This window comes from Nesoenas mayeri (assembly GCF_963082525.1).
Source record: "Nesoenas mayeri genome assembly, chromosome: 23".
In the NCBI taxonomy this organism is placed as follows: domain Eukaryota; kingdom Metazoa; phylum Chordata; class Aves; order Columbiformes; family Columbidae; genus Nesoenas; species Nesoenas mayeri.
The window spans coordinates 1468985-1489869 of NC_137574.1; the positions used below are offsets into that span (position 1 = coordinate 1468985).

The window sequence follows — 20885 nt, forward strand, 5'->3', positions numbered from 1 at the left end:
TGGAAGGAGCGGGCAGGGCTGGGGGGGTTGGCATGTCCCCCTCGTTGTCCCTGCAGGTCCCCTCTGCCCCGCACCCCTCACCCGGGGATGCTCTGCAGCAGCACCATGAAATCAGGGGTGTTTTAGGAGAGAAGGGATGGCAGGAACAGGGACAGGGATCCCCACACACCGTGGTGCTGCCGTGGGAAGGGGCAGCCGGAGTGCGGCTTTCCCGGGCGGGTGCGGAGCTGCCAGATCCAGGGGAAAAGCCAGGCTTAAGAGGAGACGGCACATTCCTCAATGCGCTATTTCTGCCTGCTGCGGATTATCGTGTTTCAAGCTAAGGAAAACAGAAGGGGGGGATGCTACTACAAACGAGAGAGAGCAGCAGCGATGGAGCCGCGCTCTCCCCTCCAGCGAGCACGGGCGGGCAGGAGAAATCCCCAGCCCCGCGGGTTCCCAGGGGCACAGATGGAGCAGAAAACAACCCCAGAGCTCAGCTGCTCGGGGTCCAGGCGGCCGCACCAGCCTCCATGGAGGATTAAGCCCCACGCTGCCCACCTGGGGGGTGTTTGTGCCCAGCGCAAGGCCTGTCCACAGAGCAGCAGCGTGCACGGGCGTGCAAGGGGTGCACACACACACCCCCCACGCACACACAGTGAGCTGTGCTCGGCAGATGTGGCCATGCTGGTGCATCTTCCCGGGGTGGTGGGGAGCAGCGGGGGGGCCGCCAGAACCCGGCGTGGATCTCCCCCCGGCCTGCTCCTGCCCGTCCTCCTCTCCATCATCCCCGCCAGCCCGGCGGCTGCTCCCACTGGTTTCTATGGGAACTCAGCAGGAAAACATGGTTTCCAGCAAGGCCAGCGCCGGCCCCGGCAGCCCAAACCCTGGCAGCAAGCTGCCCCATCGAGGGGTTTGCCTGGGGGACCCCCACACCTGGCCCTGCCCTCTGTACCCCCTCCCCACGAAGGTGACGGGGTGCTCAGAGCCAGGACGGTGCTGGCGGCCCCGTGCAGCAGGGTGGGGGCCACGGCCACTGGTCACCGGAGGGGACGGGTATTGCACTCACTATGTGATTGCTAGCAGACGCTCAAGAATTTTAATGCCTCGGCCTCCCCTTCTCTGGGAGTCCTAATGCAGAGGAGGGAACCGGGTCCCTGGGGCCACGCAGGAAATTCTTGTCCTCTCCCAGTGCAGGGGACAAGGGGGACCAGAGCGGATCAGAGCAGGACAGGAGCTCTCCCTCCCACAAGGAAATACCAGAGCAGCTCCGGGATGGGAACCGGCGCAGCCACACGCACGGACAGAGCCCGGTGTGTGTGCGCATGTGTGCACACGCGTGTGCATGGCTGTGCACCACAGGATGAGCCATATGGGGAGCAGCAGTCCCAGTTCCTGCCCCGCGCTCAGCCCCGGGGATACACAGTAGGATGCACAGCGGGATGCATGGCGGGATGTACAGTAGGATGTACAGCGGGATGTACAGTAGGATGTATAGCGGGATGCACGGCGGGATGTACAGTGGCATGCATGGCGGGATGCACAGTGGGATGCATGGTGGGATGTACAGCGGGATGCACGGCGGGATGCACAGTGGAATGCAGACGCTCTTGACGTGGAGAAGTGGGAGAAAGCAACGGGTGCTGCTGATTCCCAGCTGCAGAGCAGCACGCAGCGCCGCAAACTGCGTTGCCTGCCTGGAAGGATGGATGTCTCCCGCAGCAAATGCCACCCCCGTTCCCTTCGTGCCCGGTCCCTGGCAGGCCTGCCCGCACCCCGGGATGGCCGTGCACCCCCAGCACAGCTCCCCTCCTGTCTCCTGGCACAGAGGGATTACACAGCTGCTCCAGCAGCCATCTGGAGGGGGGAGCCAGCCTCCCGCACCCAAGGGACCACAGCACACGTCACACAGGCAGGATGGCAGGGCCAGGCGGTACAGATCGAACCATGCACACAGAACAGCCCTCGGGGGGCGGCAAAGCCCCTGCAAAGCCGTGCTGGAGCTCCCTCCGCAGAGGGGCATCGCGGCCAGAGCGGGGTCCCCACCAGGCCCCAGGGGACAATGGCCCAGAGTGGCCAGTCCAGCCCCTTCCGCTGGGGTTTAATAGACTCGTGGCGTATTTAACATGCCCCATCATGTGATGAAGCAGAGCCTGCTCCTTCAGATCTCACAGCGGCGCAACAAAGCTGCGATTGACTGCTCAGGGTAGCGGCTGCGGCTCGCTCGCCGTCTCCGGCACCGCCAGACACCTCGAGGCAGGGGAGGCCAGGCAAGCACAGCATCTCGCAGGCTCAGCATCCCCGCGGCGGTTCGCTCTCTGCCGAGGAGGAGGAGGATGGCTCTCTGCTAACGAGCGAGCCCAGGGAAGCGCTTGGGTCCCTGGGAAGCACCAGGCAACATCTCGGGCTCCATCCATCACAGCCCGTCCTGGCTGCGACCCCGGCAAAGCACCAGCCACGGGGACCAGCCCCACATGTGGAGCTGGGGGTTCTGGCCCATTCGAGCAACCAGTCACGATCACGGGGGTCTTGGGGTGCTGTGCCGGGGCTCCAAAAGCCGGGTGTCTCTCGAAGCCTCACTGCTCCCCACCTGTGCACACAGCCGGGACCAAGCCTGGGGGACCCCAACCCACAGCTGCAGGCTCTGGGGACAGAAGCCAGCGTACAGCACACAAACACACCGCGGGGACAGCGCAGAGGATCCCCACTTCTCCTCAAAAGGGCGAGGGGGTGCAGGGGGCCTGGCCCCTGGGGCAGCCGGAGCTGCTGGTCCCCGCAGCGCACCCCGCTGCGGCCATGGGGTGTGCTCAGGGCAGCCCGGGGGGGCTGGGACCCCCGGCTGGAGCACAGCTCCCCCCGCCCTCCCCGCAAACAGCCCCCCGCGCACAGCCCGCCCGGGGCAGCCGGCCCCGCGGGGGGATGCTCAGCCGCCCCCCCGCAGCGCCCGGGAGGAGGAGGAGGAGGAGGAGGAGGAGGAGGAGGAGGAGGAGGAGGAGGAAGGGAACCGCGCTGCGGGCACTCACCGTGCGGGGCAGGCGGCGGCCGGGACCCCCCCGCTGCCTACGGGCGCAGCATCTTCCCGGGCAGCCCCAGCCCGATCCGGAGCCGCAGCCGCAGCCGGAGCCGCAGCCGGAGCCCGATCCGGAGCCGGAGCTGGGCATGCTCGGGGGCCGCCGAGCGGCACGTGACGCCGGGCTGGCACCGAGCACCGCGGGGGGGCCGCGCCCGCCGCCCCCGCCTCCCCGCGCTGCCCCCCGGCGCCACCTGGCATGGAGGGCGCCGCCCCCGGCATCACCTGCGGGAGCCGCCACCGTGCTGCCCCCCCACAGCAGCACTTGGGGGGCTGCACCGCACTGTCCCCCCCGCACACACCCCTGCATCCCTTAGGGGAGCAGCTGGGACCGCGCTCCCCCCTGCATCCCTGCATCAGGGGGACAACCAGGACTGCGCTCCCCCCCTGCATCCCTGCATCACGGGGACAACCAGGACTGCGCTCCCCCCCTGCATCCCTGCATCAGGGGGACAGCCAGGACCGTGCTCCCCCCTGCATCCCTGCATTGGGGGGACAGCCAGGACTGCACTCCCTCCTGCATCCCATATATCTCGAGTAGGGGAGCCCATTTGTTCCCAACCAGACCCACGGGACCCTCTACAAGGGGTGAGGCAGCACCCCCAGGCTCTGCACCCCCAAGAGAGCTGCCTGCAGGGAGGATGCAGAATGCAGGGGGCAGGCAGCAAAACAGCTCAACATCCTCAGCTTGTTCTCTGGAGCACAAAGGCCACCGCTTGGTGCCCTGGGCCAGCGATGGCTCAGGTAGGGCTGGCAGGACCCCTCCCCGGCGCTGTTCAGACCCCAGCCCCAGCCCAGTGTCTCCCAGGCTGCAGAGCCCGCTGCTCACAGAGGTGCTGGGGAGCTGCAAACTCCAGCCCCACGGCGATGGCACCGTGCCCTGATCCATGGCACTGCCCTGCTCCTGCCTGTCCCAGCTGCCGGGCACCGCGGGCAGGCTGCTGCCTGTACCCCGCTTGGAGCCTGCAGGGACCCTCCAGACTCTGCAGCCAAGCTGACATGGGGAGGGATGGGGGCTCTCCGGGAAAGAAAACCCAACATCTGCCCTTGATTCTACAATCCCCTCATCAGCCACGTGGCATTAGGGGCTGGGGAGGGGGTTTGCTTTCACTGGATGCTCCGCATCCTGCATCTCATCCCAAAGACGCAGACACAGCGGGGCCCTTTCTTCTGCGAGCAGGACCGGGGCAGAAAAAGAGCCCTTTTTAACCAGCACCGCTGCCCTGCAGGAGCACCCGGCTGGGCGCTGCCCTCCCGCAGCCTGTGCTGGAGGGTGCTCGGCATCGCGCGGAGCCAGCGGCTCCCCGCTCTGCAGCTGGGCCCTGTGCACGTGTGCAGCAACGTGCAGGGCATGCACCGCTGCGCCAGCCTCAATGCCACCTTGTGGGGGCTGTCGCAAAGGCAGGAGCCAGCGCAGCCACCGCCAGGGCTGAGGGAGCAGCTCTCGGGCAGGGCCCCCCAGCTCCAGCCCCAACCCTCTCCCTGCTCTGCTGTGGCGTTGGTGCACAGGGCACCACGAGCACGGATAATAACCAGCTGACCGCGGGGAAGACGGTCCCTGCCGTGGGGAAGCATCGCAGATGTGCTGCAGGCACGCAGCTCCAAACTGACCGGGAGCTTCAGCACCGCAGCCCTCACCCGGCAAACCCCACTCGCGGTGACGTTTGCAGCTGTGTGACTCAAACATGGGGCCGATTCAAGGACACCTTGGCTCTGCTCGGCAGATTAGACTGGATAATCCCGGCGCTATGCTCCAGCCCTCAGCCCACCTTGGGATCTTTGCTCTCGTTGGGTTTACAGCGTCTGAGCATACAGAGAAACCTCCATGCACGCCAGATAGGGACGGGCTCAAAGATCCCACCCGAGACACCCCCACCCAGCGGGACCTGGAGCCCCATGAGAGGCGACAACGGCAGCAGCACCTGCAGCTCAGCCCGTCTAGACACCAGCACCACCCTGCCAGGGTCCCGGTTCCTGGGCGGGAGGCGGGGAGGGACAAGAGGCGATGGGAAACAACCCACCGGGATGAACCGGGGTCTGGAAGCGATGCCTTGGGTCAGATCCTCACCGAGATCCAGTCCCCAGCAAGCACAGCCAGCTCTGCGCTGCGCGCCCCGAGCGGTGCGTGCCCCGGGGACCCCAGCACCCCCGAGCTGCCTCCCACGCGGGCTGGGTGCTGCAGGAACCGGGAGAAAGTCCCCCTGGGCTCTGGGGATGACGCAGGGCAGGGGGTGGCTGGCTCGCCCACACCACCCTGGAGCTCCCGGAGCCCTCAGAAGAGACATTTGCATCCAAAATGGTGACTTGGCGCAGGAGCTCATTTGTGCGCAGGGATGGGGCGAGACTCGCCTGTCCCAGCAGCACCGGTTGTAGCATCCAGGGCCAAGACGTAGCCCAGAGCCGGGTCTGGTCCCTGCTGACAGGGACGGTGACTCCAGCCTGGCCAGGCTGGGCTGGCGGGAGCTCCAGCCCGAGCACTCAGGTCTGGATCCCTACAGCATCTGAGACGTGGCCCTGCACATGGCTACAAACCCGACAGGCTGCAGGGTCCGTGCAGCTGCTGGGACCACGGGACCATCGCGACCACATCTGCGGCAGTGCGGGACGACCCACCACCCACCCGCACCTCAGCATGGACTCGCAGCACTGAACCCTGCCCCATCCTCGAGCCACCATGATGCTCCAAAGCCTCCCAAACCACATCTCCTGCTGGGCTGCAGCAGCCTGTGCTGCACTCGCCAGGATTTCGGCAGCAGCCACCCCTGGGCACAGACACGTCCAGGGAGCAGCATCCTCTGGGCTGCAACGGTGTCTGCGAGCAGGAGGTAGAAACTTCACCCCCCAGCCCCTTCTCACTTACTTGATGAAGTAGAAGCCCCCGTGCAGCGTGGTGTCCACCTCCCAGCCTCGGGGCAGCCCTGGAAGGACAGGACAGAAGCGGTTGTCACCTTCCCTCGCCCTGTGCAGCCCCTGCCCTCCCCATTCGTGCCCTGCTGCGGGTTGGGGTGTCACAGCAGAGCACAGCGCTTGCCCGAAGGATCTGCTGCCGGACGGTTCGCGATGCTCGGTGTCACACCAAGGCAACCACGGAGGAGACCACGCTCGCAAGAGGCAGCACTAGAGAAGGGCCAGAGCGCACAGGACGATCGTGACACCTGTGGGGTGTCTTGTCATGGTCGTCTCTCATACATTCAATCTGTGTTTTTAAAGCAGCTTGGGGCCCCTGAGCCACAGGGCAGAAGCGGGTCTCTCAAAAGCCCTCTGAGAACATGTCTCCAGCTGCAAACCCCACGGCCGAGAGACGCAGCATCATTTGGAGTCCCCGCACCCCTCCAGCCACAAGGCAGCTCCTGCTCGCCCGGCTTTTCGGGGTCCCTGTTGTGTTTCTGGAGGATTTGACCCCACAGCTCCAGATCGCGCTCAGTGTGTGGGGCGGGCAGTGGGCAGAGCGGAGCCGGGGGACCGTCCCTTACCGGTGCAGGAGAAGTGCCCGCTCTGGATGGCGTAGCCGGTGCCGGGGTGCACCCAGCTCGTGGACTTGGTCTCGTCGCTGCAAAACACACAGAGCGGGGCTGTCAGCACCCACGGGGGCCGCTTCACATTGCCCGGGGAGGGTCTTTGCAACACGGGGGCCTTTTCCGGGCAAAAGAATGGAAGGACAGGATTTTAGGGCAAGGGGGGAACAGCATCCATGACCCTAGGACAGCACTGAGCCCCGAGGAGAGAGAAGAGCAGGGAAAGGAGAGTGTGTGATAGGGAAGCAGGCAGGGGCTTGCAGCAGGTGGGACCCCTCATTCCCAGCCCAGACTAAGCCCCCCACCCCTGCAGCCCCCAACTCGCGCACGGGGCTCCCCCCGCACCCTGTCTCTCCCCCATCCCCACGGCAGCCCCCGCTCCGCGCCAGCGGCCGGGCAGGACCGTACTTGATGAAGAAGATGCGCCCGTCCCCGCAGACGCCGTAGGTCCACCTGCCCGGCAGGTCCAGCCAGTCGATGTCATCGGCCATGGGGACAGCGGGGGGGCTCGGGGACGGAGCAGCCCCGCGCTGTGACGGGGACAGCGCCAAACAGCTCCCGGTCCCCCAGGAGCGACCAAGCTCAGACCTTCCACCCGGACTCTGTTTGCTGCAAATAACCCAGGAGGGAGGGAAAAGAAGAAATCCCAACCGAACCCGTGGAGTTAACCCTGTGGGAGCCGAGGTGCAGAGGGCACCCTCCCAGCACCCGCCAGGTGACTCTCGGGGCCAGCCCGTCACGGCTTCCTCCACTGCCTACTCGCTGTAATTACCGTCAATTAACTCGGGGTGAGTAATTATGGAGTTGTTACTTCCCTCTCCCGTTCATTTTAAACAATGTCAAATTCTTCTTGCCGTCTGATCTCGCAGCCAAGCCGAGGCAGTATGTAGGGCACCCTGATCATTATCTGCGGCGCTTGCAGAGCTCCCCGATGGGGATTTTCTCTCTGCTCATTCTTAGCCGACAATTAAATGTCTTTTAAGGGGAAAGGTGGGGTCTGGGAGGCACCTGGGCTGGGTGGCTGTGAAGGAGGCAATTGGCCTCGTGTCTCTTTACAAAGCTTCTCATGGCACAAGGAGAAAGATGCTGGTTCAGGGGAGGCCTGAGAGCTGGGAAGGAAGGAGCTTGTGCACATCAGAGCAAGTCCCAGGTCGCCCCGAGCCCCAGGAAGGCTCTTTCTATAGTTCTTCGAACCACTGGGTGAGAAAAACCTCTGGTTAGTCCCAGCGAGCCCATCAGGACAGCACTGGATGGGACCCCTTGATGTCCTGGGTCCTGGGCATTGATTCACCCGGGGAATCTGAATTTTGTGGGAGAAATTCTCACCTGTAAACCGCGGGCCAAGCTCGTGTCCTGCTGTGCCACCAGCTCTATGCTCTGCGTTGGCTTTTCTGCAAGATTGGGCTGAGCGGGGACAGTGTCACCGAGCCCACCCGCCCGCTCACGTTCCCGCCTGTGAGCCCGGCCGGGGAGCTGAACCTGTTACCGACCACGGGAGCTCCCAGGGCTTTGATGCTGCAATGTGCCCCGAGATTCGGGAGGTCACGGCGTCACCCCGGGGCAGGCGGCTCTGCCTCCTCTGCCTCCTCTTCCTCCCCTGCCAAAGCTGGTGAAGAAACCCCAGAGCTTAATCCTCACGCCCAAAGCCCCGGAGCACACGAGCAGCGTCTCAGGGCAGCTCATGAACAGGCAGCTGAGGAAACAGCTGCCACATCAAGCTGTTTTCATCATGTTTTTTTGGGGGGATCCCCCACAGCCAGCCCTGGGTGAGAGGGGCTCATGGCATGTGCAGAAATAGTTGTATAAAGTCAAACACAGCCAAAGGTCTGTCCCTAAGATGCCCTCATCCTATTTCAGCGCTGGGGGAGGTTCTGTGGGGACAACCGCAGCACTCCAGGAAACAACAGGTTCCCCACCACACAGCTCTCAAAACCAACACTGATTTATTTCTATGGATGTGAAACAGAAACCTGCAGATGCCAGAGCCGCCCAAGCCCCCGCACAGCCCCGGGGTCCAGCGCTCGCGGCGCACGGCCCTGACCCGCCAGCCCAGGGCAACACCGCCCCAGTTCTTGCACACACCTCGAGGGCACGTGCGATGTCCATCACAGATAAGCTCATATAATCTTAAAAGATAACCCTCCTTCTGCAGCAACCCCCAGGGAGGGTGCACTTCCCTGGCCATGTGTATCCTCAGCATCCCCTCGCTTGTCCGTGGCCACCGCGGGGACCAGCTCATCCCAAGGACCAGCTTGTCCCTCTGACACCCAGAGCAGGGAGGAGAAGGAGCTTTGTAGGACCTTTGGTGAGGAATCCCGAGCAGCTCCAGGCTCTCTCTTGCCAGGTATATAAACCAGCTTTTATTGCTTTCCACGAGAGAATTTCCACCCCCCTATTTCTTCCTGACTTAACGCAATGGAAATTCGAAGGGGAAATACCAGCGGGACTTTTTGTTTTCATGTGGTTTAAAATCCTTTTAAAAGCTCCTTGCTCACAAGCACCCAGGTTATGGAGGGACAGCAAGTGGGCACACACCGAGCTGCTCTTTGCAAAACCGCCTGTATTCGGTGCACAGAGAAGCCCAGCAGATGTAGCAAGAAACAGCCCCAGCACAACCAGCATCTTCTAGAGCCGTGCCCAGGGCGCCGGGTCACCCTTGTGCACAAGATGCCACTTTGGGCAGGTGGTTTCACTCACCAACGTGCCAGGAGCAGCCCCAGCACCGCGGGGACTCCCGGCCACGGCGGGACGGGCGGAGAACAAAAGGCAAAGGGAGCAAAACACGCGGAAAAGGGCTGTGCTGGGCGAGCAACGGCGGGACACGGCACCGCGGGGCTGGCTGCGGCCACAGGGGTGCTGACACCCACTGTGGTGACACCCGTCGCGGTGACACCCACCGCTGTGACCTGCCCGGCCCAGGGAAGCAAACGAAGGCCGAGGAAGTTTCCTGCACCGAGCCCTCGTGGGTCAGACGTGAGGAATGCGACGAGACCGGGCGGTTCTGCACGGAAAGGGGTGATTATTGTCTGTCTCGCGCTGGTGCTCGCTCTGGGGTGACACAGCACCATGGGCGGGGGACACAGCACCCATGGGTGGAGGGACGGGTCGGGGGACAGTGGGGGGACACTCACCCAGAAGCGCCTTGGGGGCCCCAGCAGCGGATCCGGCGCTGCCGTACGGTTCTGGCACCACCTCCTGGACAAAAGCTTCCCCAGAAACGAGCAGAAATGCAGCTGCAGAATGAGTGAGCCGGGTACCCTGCTCCACCCCAGCCTGGTGCACCTCGAGATGCGCATTGTGACCCCCAGCCATTAAGACACAATCCGCCCCCGTAACTTCAGTCTCCTTGCTCCATTTACTCCCCAAAGGCCCCGTTTTGGGGCCAGGCTGGGGACACGATGGCCATGGCCCCTGTGCTTTGCAACCCTGGGGGGCAGGACACGGCTCCCTCCTGGCTTTCCCGGCTGGAACACAGAGACCAGTAACCCCCTCGGGTGAGACGGAGCTGCTCAGCAAAAAGCCTCATTGCTTCGTATTCTTTATGTCTGGTTGTAAACGGGTTGTAATTTGAGGGACGGTGCCAGGGAGCACCGCTGCTGGGAGCCGCTCGCGCATCCCGCCGATCCAGACACCCCGATGACAAGCAGATGTGTAACAGCCCTTTATCACCAGTCTCAGGATCGCATTTACCACCAGGCACAGCAACCAAACCCACTCCGAGAACTCCCAGCCCGCGCTACGGCAGCTCCATCCATGGAGCGGAGCCAACGCAAGCCCCCCAGCCCCAGGAGTGAAACCTCCCCTTGGCCACAAGCCCGGCTTAACCTCAGATCCGGCCTCCATTATCTCAGCAGCCTCACCAGCAAAGCCCGAGCCAAGGAGCCTGGTGCATGAGAAGGGAGAAGGTGCTGAATCCAAATGTCCCCACTGGGTCTTTGTCGCAGCACAAAGTCCCTGTGGGAGCCCCGGGCGCGCGTCCCAGCCCAGGCTGCTCCGTGTGTGCGCAGGGGCTGCAGCCGGCAGTGATTTTCTGGTTTCCATCCCTATTTTCCGTCTCTCGGGGCCGGGGAGGGAAGGCAGCCGGCGTTTCCCACGGGGCGAGGGGCAGCGGGGCAGGAAAAGCTGCTCCAGAGCCGCATTCAAGGTGTTAAACCCCACGGACCCACCGAGCAGCACATCCCTGTTTTCCAAGCGGGACCTTTATTTTCTGTGCTGTATGTATCAGTTCTTCGCAGCAGCTGCCTTCTCAAAAACAGGCTTTCAGATTTAGCTTAAGATGGCACCAGCCAGCGCTGCCCAGGCTGCGCCTGTGCCAGGACTCGCAGGAACTGGTCCCCAAAGCTCCCTTTTGCAGCTGGTGGGCTGGTGCAAACCTGGTCTGACCCTTGGATTGGTGACCTGGGCTGAGACCGGGGGCAGATGGAGCCTCCCCTAATGGGCTCTAATCCTTCATACCCCCAAGACTAACACACAGGCTTTTACGCGGCTTCATTTCCCCCCCGCGCCATAGAAACAGGAATAAACCTGGGATTATACGTGGGAATATACCCAGATTATACCCCAGCGCGGCTGGCGTTGTGACCGCGTCGTGATTCAGCGTCACCGGCGCTGCCGGTTTCAGGAGAAACTGGCTTTGATGGGACCAAACCAGCTCCGCAACAACATTCATTTGCAAACGGCGTTTCAGCGGACGCGACTCCAGAAATAGCAGCTTGTGTGCTCCTCGTGTGCTCCGCTGACAATCGAGTCCTGAACTGCCGTGGAGGAGACGCGGCCACCGCAGCACCAACAGGTCCAGAGGATGCGGTGAAGCGTGAACTCTGCCCGCAGAGCGAAGCGGTGCCACCGGATTTGCGCTCCGGCGGCGTGCGGCACGCTGCTGCGTTCTAAGCTGTTTCACTGAAAAATCAAAATGAAAGCGTTCAATTTTTAAAGCAGATTTTAGAGCCAGAAGAGGTGAATATGACTCAAAAAAAATGCAGTTCTTAATTATTATGTTCACCATATTCAGCTTTGCTCGCTGTTGCAGGTAGGAGAATGTTTTTCTTGTCTGGTCCAGCAGTTTCCTGCCCAGGACGCCCTTAAATAAACAACTATTGCCCAGTGTCAAAAGGGTCGTGCTGCAGGGCAGCAGCACAGCTCCGCGTTCAGCCCCGTTCTGAGCTCCAAGCGGCACTTTGCTTAAAGGCAGAAACCAAAACCACCAAGAGTTGAAAGTTCTTCCCCCAAAACGTCGCTCTGGAAGCGCCGTGATTGACCCATGAACTCATCGCAGGTTCAGAATCCCCATAATCCCTGCTCTAAATCACGGTGACCCCTGGTCTGGAACACAAGGAACAACAGACGCAGCTTCACACACCACCGAAAACCCTCCGCTAACGCAGTTAGGCTGGATCAAGCTGTGCAGGATTAAGCGCCACTCGGCGTTTGCTGAGCTCCGCACCAAACGCTTTTCTCTAATCATTAAAACACAAACAAGGGAACAAATAATTCACCACGTTACCGGCCGAGGTGACAGTCAGACCCAGGGATGCGTCCAGCTCCTCTCAGTGAACAATCCGACGTCGGGCACCTTCGAGTCACTTCTCACAAGGCGACACCTCAAATTTGCCTGAAAATACTTATAAAACCCCCTGAACTACCTTCCAAACCGCACAGTGTTCATATTCAAAGTGATGCCACCCAAGCAGACTAAACCCGCATCTCAATACTCAGCTCCAATTAGGGCAAGAAAACACGAGGGTCCCGCTCGCCCCAAGCGGGCTCCTCATCTGGATACAGGTAATTGCGCTTGTTCGCTTTGTATTTTAATTGAAAAGCTCCATCAGCACAGATCCTGCTTTGGAAGTTAATCCACAGGGGAGTGATGGCTTCTAAATTACCACCGCCTGCTCTAAATGCCAAAGATGATTAAATACATTAATACTCTCATAAAGCTAAACGTGACTCATGTTTTCACACAGCCAATCCAATGGCTCCTGGACGTTCTTTCAAAGAAAACCAATTTGGCATTATCTTGCAAATATCTTTATTACAATTTACAGATTAGTTCTGAATAGTTTTATTATGTACAGAAATATAACTTTAGATATAAAAACCCAACAAACTCGACACAAATCAATTAAAATCTGTATAAAGCCAACGCTGAAGGTTTTCTAACTTTCTCTAAATTATACAAAAATAAAATCTGATCATTACAGTTTTGATTTAAAGTTCAGCAAGTGTTATTTCCACTGTCTCACAGCACTTACACATGTACACGTAGGACACTTTTGTGCCGTAGGGAACACGGTGACAATGAAGCTCAGTTTGCGTTTGACGTGATGTTGGTGGAATTTAGTGTTCATTTGTACCTCTCTGGACACCCTGAAAGCACAAGCTGGGGGGGCTCCGCAAGCGGGGGCGTTTGGGGGTTAGAGCAGAGGGTTGAACCACTGCGGGCTGCAAAAAATCCCTTATCAACGGCTACAAGCGCTTTGGAGCTGGCGGGTTTTATCTCCTTTATACCCAGTTTGGCGGCTCTGCCGGTTCCAGGTGGGAATTCCCACAAGCACCAGGATCCCGGCTGCTTGGCCGCAGTTACAGAAGCACCAAGTTCTCCGGGCACGGAGAAGCAGGAGAGTCGGGGAAAAATGCCCATAGTACGTTTGTACTTATCGGTGGCGCTTGGACCACAAGTCAACAATCAACCTATTTTAAGTGCGTGTTTATGGTCCCACATGCTTTTTCCTAAACAAAAAAGAACAGCTGTTATCAAATAAGAGATGGGAAAATTAACTCCTAAAAATTAAAAGTTATTTCGCAGCATTTGAGGGTATGATTAGAATGATGATTTCACAACTAAAATGACCTTTTGTAGGAAAGGAGGATCTATTTTTTTTATGCCATGGGTATGAAAACCAAGGCTGCTGCATTGCTTTCAGGCAGACAAACTGCAGGGCTGCTTGAATTTCAGCTGTATTTTACATTTACACAACAACTCTGCTGTCGTTCACTGTTAACCCTCTGAATTCCAGCATTTTAACACTAACTTGTAGCAGAGAAAGGGATTTTTTTTCAATTCAATGAACATACTTCATGCAATAGGAATAAAGTACAAACCCAAACCCGATTGAATTTGAGATAGAATTACAAGTGATGGCCAAAAAGAGAAGGCAGAAAATCCAGGGAAGCTTGTAAAGCTCCTCTGTATCTGTTATTTTAATTAAAAATGGCAATCATTAATGAGGTGACAAATCGGAAGCGATTTTAGGTTTCTCCCTTACAAAAGGGAAACCATTGCAGTCAGTGGAATGAACCAAAGAGGAAATCATTTATCCAAACAGATGGGAATTGTGGGCTGTTTGGTCTCTATCCCGCCACAGCTCGTACCAGCGGGGCTGCTCCTCACCGCACCGACCCAACGGTGAAACACCGCAACTCACAACACAAACAAGGAGCGTTTTCCTTCCACCAGCGACCTCGGCGTGAAATGTTATTGTGGTACCAGATGAACACAGTGCAGATGCAGAGAGGTATTAATACTGGCTTTTGGTGAAGAACACGGCGATTCATAGCCTTAGATTTCTGTAGGTCAAAGAGAATTCTCCTTACAAGCACCAAAACAAGCATATCGGGTACAGGAAATATTAAGAGTTGTCCACTTCAATCCCTCTTCAGAAAGTAGAATCAATTACAGCAAAGTCAGTCTAAGATTAACTGAAGAACTAGGGCCTGGTTCCCTCTGCGTAGCCACCTGAACTCAGAACTACCACCACAGCCTTGACAAGTGCCTTGAAGGTTTATTATTGACGAGGACAAGGCCATCGACTGCCCTGCAAACAAAGAGGTTTGGTGCACCAGCAGCCAACACCCTTTGGAACAGTACTGCGGAAAATTAGTATGATTTAAATAGCAACAAACCAAAGGGCTTGTAGTGCACGAGTTCCCCTGAATCCCCCAGTGTGCTGGACTGCAATACTCACACATCACAGCCTCACAAGAACACTCAAACACCAGATTACATGCAAAACCAGGATCTTAAAAGGAAGAAATAAACTATCCGCTTCGCACAGTAACGTTAATGTTATCAGGTTACGAAATCCGAGACTTCTGTACAAGTTAGGGGAAATGGAGAACCACAAGAAAGTAGCACAGACCTCTAGAAACTTTAAATCAAAACTGCAATAACTTGGTTCTAAGCCTCATAAATATTTCCTTCAAAATAGGTTTTGCTTTTTCAAAGTGCAAAAATCCAACTTAAAGAGTCACTACTTCTCGACATACTGCAGACAAGGCGTTTTCGGAACGGATTCAACCTAAAGCAGTCAAGTGCTTCTCAAAAGGAATGCGATCATACCCCTCACCCTCGATGATACTCAAAAGGTTTTGTGAAAACGGGACACACGGGCACGTTCATCGGCTGAATATCAAACCGGGAAAGAGAAGCATTACCCTCCCGCTTCTCTCCCCATCTCAAACTAGCACATGCAGCTGCCACTTCTTGTTTGGATGCTCGGGGCCACACGAACACGGCCTGTGACGTTCTAGAAGAGTCCAGCGCTCTGGGAGTGGGTTCCTCGGAGCCTGTTGAGCACCCTCTGCCTGTGCTCCGCTGTGAAGCAGTATCCTATGGCTTCTTCTGTCTCCTGGATCCGCCTCTGGAACCTGCACCCGTCCCGCGCCAGCTCTTCCCAGGGCCCTTTACGATCCTCCTCGCTGCTTATGTAATACTCGGTCACTTTTTCTAGGAAGGTTACCTGGAAAAGACAAGTTGGTTAGTAAAACATTAGAGAAAATGAGCTTAATATTTATTTGCCTCTTTGGTTTTGATAGAAGTTATTAAATGCCTAAAACATCAAAAAGCCTCAGATATGCCACCAGCTCTCTGCACCACGGAGGCCAGAGCATATTGTGCCTCTCAGCTGTCATAGCAACCAGTTGTTGACTTTTCCCTTTACCAACAGTGCTTGAACCACCAGTGTTTCTAAACCATGGCTTAAGAAGCCTCTCTAGGCTGGGGGCACATCACAGCATTCCCTGTGAAATAACCCCCGGCATCAGCACTGGATTACCATCCCACACACACAGTCCCGGCAGGTTACTCACACCAGGACCTGCACTTGGGGCTACAAAGTCTCCTCCTGGCCAGCATTGCCGATGGCTGGAGCTTAAACAACAAAAAGGAAGAGTCATTGTTCTGTGGAATCGGTAACGGTGTGAGTCAGCCGGGACTTCACCAGGAATTCACTGTGCTACATATAAGGAAGCACCAACACTCATCGCTGCGTGACTGAACAAACCACTTCTATTTCCAGCTGGTATCACATTCCGGTGTATTCCAGGAAATGATGTCACGGCACTTGAAAATACGTATGAGAACTTCCACTCTTTGCTATTTTTAAGAACTATTAAGATTTTTTTTTTAAAAAAGAAACCTATAGGCTCAGGATCTAAATTTGACAGTATTTATTATTACCCTAAGGATTTAAGTCTGTTATCGAGCAATGAGCAAAAGCCAGACTCTTCCTACTGAATTATGTATCAGTTTTCATTTAGCTGCACAAAAGGCACAGCACTGAAGGACAACCTGCAGCCTCTATCAGCTCTCAGCACAGACCGATTCCTGCAGACAAGGCAAACATGACATTACAGGCAACCCCACTGAACTTGCTGCAGGGCAGGAAAAAACACGGGGAGGTACCAAAAACCTGCTGCTCCATCCCTACGTTCTGTGAACACAGAACCCCAGTTTCACACCCAGTTCATGTTAAAACAATGGGGAGTGTGGAGCGAGACAGTTTTTTGTGATACAGCCACCTTCCACCCTTCACAGAAAACATGAAATAGTCAGGGAAGAGATGAGCTACAGGAATAATCAGCAGGTGAGGACAGAGAACCACAAGAGATTGTGTGAAAACAACCCCCAGAAATTACCTAATTCTAGTGGAATCCCTGGAAATCACCTAATTGTAGCAGTGACCCTGAATTTCTGCTGCACTGCTTGTGACAGCAGGGCCATCAGACCCCCATCTGCTCATGTAGTGTCAATACATTTGCTAACTCGTAAGTGAAACAAAACACTCCCAGGTTTTATGACTTTACAAACAGGAACATTGCCGATTGATTGCAGGGTGGCAGATAGAAAACAGCAGGATAAATGACTTGATGGTTTCCTGGGAACGCCTTGGTCACGGCTCCGCAACCTGTTTCGCAGAGAACCTCATTAAGAATCTGCGTCCAAGCATAGGGAGCTGTTACATCAGCTTCTCCCTCCACGAGCTCCTACCTTACATCCTTTTTACATCAGTCTGAGACACCCTTGGGCACAATTACCAGATTTTGTAACATCATGCTAAACATTGCACCCAGATCATCGTTCTTTCACCATGTGAATAGATGACACAGAGTCAAACAACACATTAGTCAAAAAATTCCGAGTGTGAAGGTCACATCCCTGACCTGAACGGGGTTTGAGGTCAGGGCAGCAGGGACTGAGCTCAGCGGTGCTGCCCTGCAGCCTTTCCCACAGCTGCTGTCACAAAGGGACTCTTGCAGAACTGAGTATTTTCTGTTCAGATGGAAATGTAACAGTTTGTCAGGTGTGAACCCTGAAGTTTGTAAACACCACCTGCCCTGGGAAAAGGAGGAATGAAGTTCCCTGCAAGCCAGGCTCTCAATTAAAGGAGCAAAGCTAAGAATGCTAAACAAGCGCTGAAGGACTTTCCCATTCTGATAACGCATTCCAGCAGAGCGTTACCCTGGCATCAGGACCACAAACCATTTCTCATACAAATGTTCAAAGTATCAGGCAAGACTCAGACATCGCACCTGAAAAGCTATCTTGCACATCTGGAGCATCGTAAGACTAATGAGCTGACAGATTTGTTTCTATCATTTCCCTGAGTCCCACCAGCACAAGGTTTTTAATGCACAAACTCCTCCTAACCACACTGCAGTTTGTGCTCAGAAGCCTAGTTCCAGATTATTCTTTTTATAAACAACTACTGATTTAATTGTAGTCTCTTAAACTAAAATGGGAGCATTATATATTTGGTATTGAAACGTCAGTGGCTCAGTGCAGCACGTGTTAACCCACAGCAGCAGAGTTCTTCCCACTCCCAACCACATGTGGAACTCGAAGCAGGTTTGTCACAAGTCCTAACAGTCTCACAATGCTTGAAGTCTCCATTACACTACACACAAAGGTCCTAAAATATTTATCAACGGAAACAGGTACTTTCCAGAGGAAAAACTTCTGTCTCAATTCTCACCAGCTTCTCTGATGAAGAAAACCACGTTACGACACAAATACAGAAAGAAACATCTAACTTCAAGTCTAGAAAATAAAGCGATGTACCCTGTGTCACAAATTCCACCATCACGTGTGAGGGATGAGGCACACTCATCTCAGCCAAATAATTAGACCGTAAGCTCATGGGAGCAGGATGTGCCCACGGCTGGAATCCCGGCACAAGTGACCTCACCCGCTTAGCACAACGCGGTTTGTTGTTGGTTTTGTTTGTTTCTTTTTAGCATCCCCCCCAAACAAAAAACATAAACGAGGTATATACCTTTTTCCGCTTGGTACTCCCACATTTCTCCCCAGAAAGAACACCCGGCTGCGCAGAGTCAGCGACCCCACAGTTCTGATTCTCCAGCTGCACCCGACAGACAGTTACGTGACTACGCTCAGAAAGGACCAAACTCGGCCTCTCTGCTCCTTTTAAACCAGGCGTCCCTTTTTTCTCTGCTGTTTGAAAGGCTGCCGTGAAGTTTAAAGGATTATATGGATCATCTGAAGTACAAAATGAGTTCCAAAGTTTCAAGCTTTCTGCCTCATCCACACTACTACAGTCCCACTCATCCTCCTCTTCAGAACTCGGGTCAGCAGAGTCTGAGGTCTCCTCTGCCCATGAAGAATCCTCCTCCTCCTCCCCACCCGACATGTCCCTTCCCGGATCGCCGGGAGATGTCTGAATGGCCGCTGTGAAATTCTGAGGGTTGTATGGATCCAAACTGTAGAAGGAATTCCAGAGGTGAAGCCTTTCCCCGTCCTGGCTCTCAGCATCTGAATCCGAGGGGAGCTCTTCGCTATCAAACCCATCATCGTCATCATCCCAGTCTTCCTCGTCATCTGCACTCTCTTCCCCACTGGAAACTCCCCCTATGATATAGTCTATTAATTTATTTGCACAGGCAGGTCTGGCTGAAACTGGGAAGTTTTGCTCTGTTTCAGAGTCCTCGTCATCCTCTTCAGTCAGGGCATCCCCCTCGAGTGCCCCCTTCTCAGTTGAGCCCCTTGTCCCCTCCTGCTCCAAGGTGCCACCTCCATGTTGTCTCCCCACATCGCTCGGCTCCTCGGGCCGCTTCAGCTCCTCGGCATCACACAGTCGCCCCCGCTGTCCCAGCTCCTGCTGACAAAGGCCCTTGTGCTGCTGCTCCTCTTCCAGGCTGTGGTACCCGTGGTCCGGCTCCGGCACGGCCAGCCCGCCGCTCGCCGAACACCATCGCTGGAGGAACGCCAAGCGCTTGTTGCGGAGAAACTCAATCTCGGGCACAGCGCCGGGGCGGCCCGGCCAGGGCTGCGCGGGGAGCTCGGCCCGCAGGGGCTGGGGCAGGTGGCTCTTGCCCGAGCTCCAGACGCGGCCCCACTCCGGGCCCGGCACACGCGGGTCACCCCGTGGCGCGCACACGGACACCAGCCCGGCCCCCCACAGCTCCGCCGGGGGCTCCGCGCCGCCCTCCCGGCTGCTCCCCACGGGCTCCTCCGCCCACGGCACCGTCTTCTCGGGCCAGTCCGAGGCGGGCGGCTCCAGCAGCAGCAGCGGCCGCGGGCCCGTGGCGGGGCCCAGGGCTCCGCTCAGCGCCGGGCCGGGCAGCAGCCGCTGCAGCAGCGCGGGCAGCGGGGACAGGAGCTGCGACATCAGCCGCAGCCACGAGAAGGGCGGGCTGGCCTGCGGCGCGGCGCCGGCGGGGGCGGCGCTGGGCCCGGCCAGCTTAGGCCAGGCCGCGGTGAGGCCCAGGCGGGCCCAGCCCGGCCCGGGGCCCGCACGTTCCCGGCCGCTCGGCTCCATGGGCGGCGGGCAGAGGAGGCTCTTCAGCGCTCCCAGCGGTGCGGTCGTCGCCGCGGAACGGCGTTCCGTGGAGGGCTGGCGGTGCGGCGGGGGCGGCAGGCGGCGGGCAGCGGCTCCGCGGCGGCTCTCGGCTCCATCCTGGTCCCGGTGCTGGTTCTGCTTCTGCTGCGGGCGACGGCGCAAAATGGCGTCGCCTCCACCCGGCCGCGGGCGGTGCGAGCCCTGAGGGGCGAGGCGCGCACACCGCGCAGGCGCCTGCCCGCCTCCCGAGCGTCACAGCCCGCCGCCACCGCCCATTGGCGGTCGCGGGGGCTCCGCCCGTTGCGGGGGTGTGACCAGCGCTGAGGCCCCGCCCCCCCTCCGCGTGCGGATTGCATCAGCCGCGGGGTGCGGGCGCCGCTCGGCAGCGCCCCCTCTGGCGGCGCGGGGGAGCGCGGGGGCGGCCCCGGGGGGACCGGGCGGGGGGACCCGATCCCGGTCCCGGTGCCGGGCAAGGTGGCAATAAACCGGGACAGGGCGGGCCAGGGGCAGCTGCTCGGTGTCGCGGAACCCACCAGCCAGCGGCAGCGTGTGGCTATGGAGCTGCTCCGCACGGCTGCCCACGCACGTTGGCGTTAATCAGCCATTAGTTCATGTGTTTCAGTCCTCGGGGTAACGATGGCCCACGGAGAATTACCGGGGAGATGACCTGGAGGGGACTGGGGTCCCCATGTGTGCTTGGGGACCAAGGGAGCGATGTCCCTGCCCCCCAGGGCTCGTCCTACTGGGCCCTGCTGTGGGCAGATGTGCAGGCAGAGGTGCAGATGTGCAGGCAGATGTGCAGGCAGAGATGCAGAGGTGCAGGCAGGGCCCACGCACTGCCCGGTGCGTTTCATCTCCTTTATTTTCACGCCACCATGTCACAGGCAGGAGCGTCCCGGCCGCGGGAGGGTGGCAGCTCTGGCAGCCCCAGGCTGCTTCCCCCACTCCAACTCCCGCCAGGTACAATATTTAAAACTTTTAATATAAAGGTTAAGTTCATCATTCTCGATCCTGAGAAACATTTTGTCCGTTTACGGAGCTCTCGCTGTAAACAAAGCACCACAGGCACCAAGCCCGCACCCCGGTGCAGGCGTCCCCGGGGCCGGATGGCAGACGAGGAGACGGGTGTCCCCATGGGGACGGGAGGGGTGGCCGCGGTCCCCTTCCCATGGCATTGGGGGGTCAGCCCCACCACCCTGCTCTCCTCTGGGAGAGAATTCCCCGGGATGGGAATTGCCCAGATGC

General features: G+C 57.9%; 1 protein-coding gene across 1 annotated transcript; it reads right to left on the reverse strand.

Annotated features, from left to right (window-relative positions):
* Nucleotides 1-12581: 12581 nt before the first annotated feature.
* On the reverse strand, nt 12582-19823 carry PPP1R15B (protein phosphatase 1 regulatory subunit 15B). The gene is made up of 2 exons (XM_080358497.1): nt 18117-19823; nt 12582-15302 (listed from the first exon to the last, which is right to left on the reverse strand). Exons 1-2 carry the CDS (start codon nt 19617-19619, stop codon nt 15090-15092), a joined length of 1716 nt encoding a protein of 571 aa, XP_080214623.1. The 5' UTR covers nt 19620-19823; the 3' UTR covers nt 12582-15089.
* Nucleotides 19824-20885: the final 1062 nt, after the last annotated feature.